The 8,109-nt window shown below is 35.4% G+C and overlaps 1 protein-coding gene across 1 annotated transcript in view; it reads left to right on the top strand.

Moving 5' to 3' along the window:
- The window catches only part of LOC127848047 (uncharacterized), a 12,304-nt gene extending 5,809 nt beyond the window's left edge, over positions 1–6,495 (top strand). Inside the window, exons 4-6 of the mRNA XM_052380332.1 lie at positions 1,245–1,364; positions 3,366–3,525; positions 6,203–6,495. Of these exons, the coding sequence (XP_052236292.1) occupies positions 1,245–1,364; positions 3,366–3,525; positions 6,203–6,495 (573 nt within the window). The remainder of the gene's footprint in view (positions 1–1,244; positions 1,365–3,365; positions 3,526–6,202) is intronic.
- The last annotated feature ends 1,614 nt before the right edge of the window (positions 6,496–8,109 follow it).

Genomic DNA, 8,109 nt, shown 5'->3' with positions numbered 1-8,109 from the left:
TGATTTGGCGGATTTCAATGAAACTTGGTATGAGTATATATATATGGATAAGAGGATGATGCACGCCAAATGGCATTGTACACCGTCTGTTAATTACAGAGTTAGGCCCTTTGTATCTTGGAAAAATGCTTTTTTGTGTCCGGAGCAATATCTTGGAAGTGCTTTGGCGGATTTCATTGAACTTGGTATGAAAATATATATTGATAAGAGGATGATGCATGCCAAATGGCATTGTACACCATTGGATGATAAAGGAGTTATGGCCCTTTGTATCTTGATGCTTTTTTGAGTGTCAAATATAACACTTTTGTGTCCAGAAGCATATAGGCGGGGGATATTTATTCAACGAATTTGCTTGTTGTGTAAATAACCTTGTGAACCGGTATAAAACAATGGTTTCCCCCTCCCCCGATAGCATAAGCGTTATGACCACCAGGGGTGGTGCCAATTAACAGTTCAATTAACTACCGCAATGGTACTACCGCTTCTCAGTAAAATAACTGTGACAAATACTCACACTTCAAAGTGTTATGCACCCTTTTGCAAGTTTTACGAACAATGGAAGGTGTTAGACAACAACTATCGGAAATGAACAAACAAATAATTCATAGTATGCTTTTTTTTTAAACATTTTTAATTTCAGGTTCATACTAGCGAGTATCGGTACATCACATGCTCATCTTTGAACTCGTTGGTCAAAGTACAACCTTGTAGTAACTTTCTGTCAGATAAATTAAGCATTTAAAATTATTTAAAATGCAATGCAAACATATATAACTGTAATTTATACTATACGGCATGGTATTTTACAAGCGCGTGCTATTACCAATAGTCGTTGATACAACTGACGCTATTTTCAGACTCTTAAATTTTCGACTCTAAGTTTTCGGACACCTGTATTTTGTGAATATTTTTTGTATTTAAGTTTTTGGACAACGATTTTTTTTTTTTTAAGTGTCCGAAACATAGAAATTACGGTACTTACAATATTGCAGGTTCAGTGGTTATTTATTGCAAGTTTGCTTACATCTTGCAGGTTCAATAGCAAAAAAGCTGCTGGCATGCATACAATCAGTGGTAGATAACGTATTGCCTAAATAATATTTACTAGTCGTATATTGCAGGTTCATGGTTCAGAAAGGGGCAGACATGCAAGCAGTGCTGGATTCTGTCTCTATTCCTGGTTCAATCGTCAAAAAGGTGCAGGAATACAGTCAGCAGAGGATGTCCTATTGCATGCTTAGTCACATTATTGCAGGTTGTGCCTCTATTGCAGGTTCAATGGTCAGACTGGGCCAGGCATACAGGCAGTGGTGGACATTCACAATAGAGCAGAGTATGAGCTCTACTCTGATGTTTTACTGGTATGTGTTAAGTTTAAACCTATTTATTTAAGCTCAATTACAACTTAAAGCTTATTTGAAACGCTCTTGAGTCAGTTTTCTGTGACTAGAACCAGTACTTGGTGTCTATGGGGGAGATCTAAATAACGCTCCCATATTGGGGATCAAAACCAGTGACCTCCCAATCGCTAGGCAGGCACCCTATCCACCACGCCATGGCGATCTCTGGTATGTGCTGGTGTGGGTGTTGACAGACTGATGCAGTCGTTTAATCAAATAGCAAAGTTCTCATAATATGTTTCCTTGCATCTACATGTACTTATTCAATAGCATGCTTGTCCATTTGATCCTGCAACATGAAAACTATCCTGGAAATGTTAAACCCTTTCCCCTATAAGAAGCAAAGTGAAAATGGCTATGTGCAAACAGCATAAAACCAGATCAGCCTGCGAGTAACTCACAGTCTGTTCAGGTTTTATGCTGTTTGCTGCTCATCAGTATCTAAGAATCTGAAATGAAGCCTTTAGAATTTGAATTTAGTAAGAAAGGTATTTAATTAAATTTAGCTTTCTATGGGACTACAAATGCGCCAAAAAAACAAATCTACGTGGTAAAGGTTTAAATGTGATATGAACACAATAAGTGAACCTTTACCGTTCATATATGGTTTCATGAGCATTTTTTTTAAGGATTTAAAGTTTAAGTTTGGGTTAATTATTCTCACCACTTTTGGTATGCGTACAAACTTTGATGTCAGGTTAACAAAAATTCATCCATTTCAAATAACAACCAACTTTGTTTTGGTTCTTTCATTCAACTATTTTGGTTATCAGGGTCTCTAATTACAAATAAGCCGTGCCCTGTGAAAAAGGGGTTTAATGCATGTGCGTAAAGTGTCGTCACAGAGGACATCACTTTCCCCTAAACTTGATTTTTGCTTATTAGAGACTCTTTAAACATAAAATATCATAAAGCGGAAAGTGTCATCCTTGATCAGCCTGTGTGGACTGCACAGGCCAATCTGGGATGACACTTGATGCACATGCATTAAACTCCTTTTTCACAGAGCACGACACAAATATTTCCTTTAGAAACATTATGAATGACGTGTATTAAGCCATCATGCGACTGATATAAGTTAAATTAAGTTGAAAGTTGATATCATTCTAGTATATTTAATCAAAATTATTATCTGTGTAACAAATCTCATCAATCTTTTGTAAACATATGACCTTCAGCCTCCATTTGAGAGTAGGCATTTTCAGAGACATGTCACATTTACAAAAGTAAGGGTATTACTCAGTTTTGCTGTGTGAATGTTAAGGCTTGACTTATGTTTCATGAACTGGCAGATTATAGATCTTTGTAAATATTTATTAAAAAAAGGACAAGTTGTGTTTTGTCCAAGAGATCTTGGCAGACAAAGGGCGTTTTTTTCCTGCAAAGTGAGAGGTTGTGAGGCGTGAGTAAAATAACTGTGAAAATGTTAACATAGAAATTCAAATGCAAAGGCTATGGAAGGAGATTTTGGGAGGTTGTTTCCCAGACATAACTCGAGATGTATGTGGGTGTCCCATGAGCATGTAATTGGATTGAAACAGTCCTGCTAACTTGATTAGCCTGAGGGTTTGGATATTTACAACTCCCATCTGAAATATGACATCTGCTGCAATGGAGAGGTTTTCAGCGCTACCAGAGATGATTATTCCTGGCTTTTGATACAGTGTTTTGTTGTTTGTATTGTTTGGTTAGCTCACCTGAGCACAGCTCTTTTTGTCTGTCGTTAGTAAGGCGTTGTCTGTCACCAATATTTACCTTGTAAACACATTAGAGGCCAGAACAGCCTGTGAGTAACTCGCAGTCTGTTCAGGTTTTATGCTGTTTGCTGCACATCAGTATCTAAGGGTTGGAAAATGAAGCCTTTAAAATTTGAAACATGTTCCAGGTATTTAATGCAATCGGGAATTTGCTGGGGAGAACCTGTCAGCATTTCCACAATGTACATATATTATCATGTTCCAGGTTACTAATGCAATCGGGAATTCGCTGCGTGAAAACCCATCAGGTCAGCACGATGACAGCTCCATCGGACTCAGTCTGGCCTTGCCAACATCATCATCCAACTACACGCTGTCCAAGTCGGCCATCACGAATGCCTCTTTTAGAACTAAGAAATTACCCGGTAATTGATAGAATCGTCATTTTAGGAAAACAAGGGCCTATCTCTGATGTAAAAAAACTAAAAGATTAACCATTTGCCTGAATTTCTCGAAGATTTTTAAGTCTGTTTTTAGAAAATCTGTCTAAAGCTGCTTTTTATTTATATTACTATTTTAAAATTTTCAGGTCTTGTGCAAAATGAGAATATATAGTGTTCACTTTATGCGTAGATTCCTCATGTGCAGGGGATGGGTGTGGTAACAGTGGAGGTTGTTGTTACTAAAAATAGAACATGGGATAAGTGTGGTCACGGTGGAAATCGTTGTTACTAATTATAGAACATGGGATAGGTGTGGTCAAGGTGAGGGATAGGTGTAGTCAAAGTAAAGGTCATTGTTACTAAATATAGAATATGGGATAGGTGTGGTCAAGGTGAAGGTCATTGTTACTTAATATAGAACATGGGATAGGTGTGGTCAAGGTCATTGTTACTAAGTATAGAAAAATGATCTCAGCTGAACATATTGAGAAGGAATTCAGCTGTTGTGATAAAAGCAAAGATACATTTTACAATACTTAACCCTTCCCAACTCAGAAGAAAAGTGAAAATGGCTATGTGAGTAACTCGCAGGCTGATCTGGTTTTATGCTTTTTGCACATAGCCATTTTCACTTTGCTTCTTATGGGGGAAAGGACTACAAATGTGTAAAAATACGTATCTAAGTGGTAAATGGGTTAAATACGTATCTAAGTGGTAAAGGGTTAAATAAGTTTCTAAGTGGTAAAGGTTTAAATAAGTTTCTAAGTGGTAAAGAGTTAAAAAAATTGAATTGGAGGCACATTAAGGCAATGTCACTTTAACCCTTTACCCCTTAAGAAGCACAGTGAAAATGGCTTTTGCAACCAGCATAAAACCAGAACAGCCTGCGAGTTACCCGCAGTTTGTTCAGGTTTTATGCTGTTTGCTGCTCATCAGTGTCAAAGGGTAGGAAATGAAGCCTTAAAAACTTGAATTTAGTAAGAAAGGTCTTTTATCAAATTTCACTTTCTAAGGGACTACAAATGTGTAAAAAATACGTATCTTAGTGGGAAATGGGTTAAATACTTATCTAAGTGGTAAAGGGTTAAATACTTATCTAAGTGGTAAAGGGTTAAATAAGTTTCTAAGTTGTAAAGGGTTAAATAAGTTTCTAAGTGGTAAAGAGTTAAATTGTTTGAATTGGAGGCACATTTAGGCAATGTCACTGTAAGTAAATGAAGAAAACTTTTTTCTGCTGAAAATCATGACTCATCTGTCTTGTAGGATGTTTTTCAAACTAAACAGATACTAAATTACTTGATAGCTAAAATAACAGAACATCTATTGTTAATTTGTTATTGTATTATATTTCGACAAGGTATTTACAAAACAAGGCTATTATTTAACAGATTCAGCATCTTATGAAAATACTTTTGAGTTAGGTGTTTATAATAAAATAGCCTTGCAATTAATGTCTAATATTTCTAATAGGAAGGTTATTATTTTAATTTATTTGATTTTAAAATTGCTTGTTCTTCGGTAATAATACAAAAAGGAAGATTTAATTTCTCCGTTAATAATGCTGCTTCTTGAGAATTTTAAAATTGCTTTGTTTGAATTTAAGTGCATAAAACATAAAATTAAAAAATATAAAAATGTAAAATGTCCCCAGGCTTTAATGATTCAGTTACGAAAGATGATTATAAAATACATTGTCAAAGACTTGTCATCTCTTTTATAACCATCATTTGTTCTAATTGATCCAATTTATTGGAGGGTATAATTAGTTTTATAGCTAGTAATAAAAGGGGAAAATTGGAACATGAAAGCTGCGTTATTGGAAATTGCTGAAATTCAATCTCATAAATCGTAATGTTCATCCACTGTAAGGAAGATTTAATTGAGTCTCTGCAAGTTTTCTTTGAAATAATTACTAAAATTTGATATATTTTTTTTAGTTTTTTTTATACATAAAAATGTTAAAACAAAACAAATGCAATGATTGACTAAAATGAAAGCCATAAATACAAATGACAAAAAACTATCGATGTATTGTGTTTCTGATTCAAATAAGCAATTTAATTAATAAATGTAATTTAAAATATTTTGAATTTTTTTGCATGACTCAGAGAATTGTTAAGACGCTCAATTTCTTAAAAATAATTTCTCAGCCACACAACTACTTTCAGTAGGAATAAGAAATAAAAACTTCATGATTATAGTCAATTAAATCGAAGAAGTGAAAAGGAAGGTATTTGGTACAAATTTGTCTTATCAAAAGGACAAATAAGTTTGCCAGCCATATTCTAAATAACCTTCTTCAGTGTGTTTATCATTTGATCCTAAATGCCTAACAAATTGTTAATCCTAACATTAACCCTTTGCATGCTGGAAAATTTGTTGTCTGCTAAAATGTCATCTGCTGAATTTCTAAAATTAGCATTTTCTTCGATTTTTTTTCAAAGAATACTATCAGAATAGCAAACAGTTTGGATCCTGATGAGACGCCATGTGGAGAAAAAGGAGAAATATCTCATAATTAGCAATTTCTCCTTTAAAGGGTCTATGATATATAAAACAGAAAATCTATATTGCTTATATAATTTAAGAAAACTGACTTTACAAACTGCAACAGGAATGAGTTAGTTAAAAATTCCTGTATGATATCTTTTTGTTGCAGACGACATTCCAATGCAGCCAGATGAGGCTGGCAAGTTGCCAACAATTGTAGAGGACGAATCCCCCATAAAGCCAACAAAGCCTGTGAAACAGAAGCCAGCAAAGAAGGAAAAGTCGATGGAGAAGTTACGAGCCAAGGAGCTTAGAAACGCTTCCAATGCAAATAATTCCAGTATTAGCAATGGGGATTCTTCTATCGATAGCGTAAATGTCAGCATTGTGAAAGGCCAGCATAGGAGCGGGGGTAGATACAATAGAACTCATGCCACTCGCAAAAACGAAGGACGCATCTGATGCCTCTTCTTCGCCCTTTACCGGGAAACATTCCTCTGGGGTGGCGGTCAAGTCAACGCCATCTTTGAAAACAAGTGCTGTGAATAAGGATGGTAAAAGTGCCAAGATGGGTGCAGAGTCGATGCCCTCTGCGAAAACTAGCATTGTAAATAAGGATGTCAAGAATACTAAGATGGCGGTCGGACATTCGAGGAACCTCTCTGGAGGTTCTGTTGGCTCAGAAAACTTTAGCACTGACCTTTGACCTCATGAATAGTTATACACATGTACCATTGATTTTGTGTCAAGGTATTTAAGGTATTTGACCTAGTGTTAGGCCATAAGTTAGTTTCTTTATTTAGATTTGGGCATCCTTTCAGGACCTTTTTATGCCCCTGAAGGAGGGCATATAGTGATCGCACTGTCCGTCTGTCCTTCCGTCACGCTTTTGCGTTAAGGTTTCGAAAAATGCTCATAACTTCTATGCCGCTTCAGATGTAACCTTCATATTTGGTATGCATGTGTATATGGAAAAGGCCTTTCCATACGCTTACAAAATTTGAGCCCTCTGACCTTGACCTTGAACTTAGCGTCCGCGTTTAGGTTTAGAAATCTGCGTTTAGGTTTCAAAAAGTGTTTTTCGGGGCATATGTCTTCTGATGGAGACAGCTCTTGTTTCAGGACCTTTTGTCAATTGTGTAAGCTCATTGCTTTGTTTCTTGATTTCAATATGGACATCCTTTCCTAAACTTACGAATAAAGAATAGCCTAGGACTCGTGAACAAACACGTGTTTGTTTGAGAAATATTGTGAGAGTACTAGGATTTTGAAATTAATTTTTATCAAATTAACTCTATATACAGATATTTAAACTTGTTTCAAAATATTTCGATATATTCATCAATATCTGTTTCATGCACATGTGCTATACATAGAAATCAATTAAGAGAGGCATATTAACCCTTCCCCACTCAGAAGCGAAGTGAAAATGGCTGTGTGCAAACAGCATAAAACCAGAACAGCCTGCAAGTTACTCACAGTCTGTTCAGGTTTTATGCTGTTTGCTGCTCATCAGTATATAAGGGTTTGAAATGTGCCTTTAAAACATGAAACTATTGAAAAAAGAAAGGTTAATAAAATTTAAGTTTCTAAGGGACTACAAATACGTATCTAAGTGGTAAAGGGTTAAGTAAGATGGCCTTCGTCTGCCCACAGACAGCTTAGAACATTGCAAAAATATAAAGCCAATACCCATTACAGTCAACACGGAATACATTTTTGAATTACCATTATGCAATGAACTTGTTAGACTTAATCTTCAGTTATGGTATTTAGGTCTAATGGGATGCTTTTATGATAAAGATAGAAATCGAGTTTTGGTTGTAAAAGAGAATTATTTATTTTGCTGTACAGTGTTGTTTATTGTTGGACTGTTCTACAAATGTGATTGTATGCATGAACAAAATGATTTAGTGCTAACGATAAAAGGTATTATATGGATTTATCATACCTCGCTGTTATATTATTTTAAGCCTTGCTTGATATATTACAAAAAGATCAGGCAGTAACCTGTTATTCTCTATATATCATATAAACTGAACATTAGCAATTCAATAATAATGCAAATATTATCTG

This window comes from Dreissena polymorpha, chromosome 10 (assembly GCF_020536995.1).
Source record: "Dreissena polymorpha isolate Duluth1 chromosome 10, UMN_Dpol_1.0, whole genome shotgun sequence".
Classification (NCBI taxonomy): Eukaryota; Metazoa; Mollusca; class Bivalvia; order Myida; family Dreissenidae; genus Dreissena; species Dreissena polymorpha.
The sequence above is the reverse complement of the archived record's forward strand: the minus strand, read 5'-3'. Positions and strand labels throughout refer to the sequence as shown.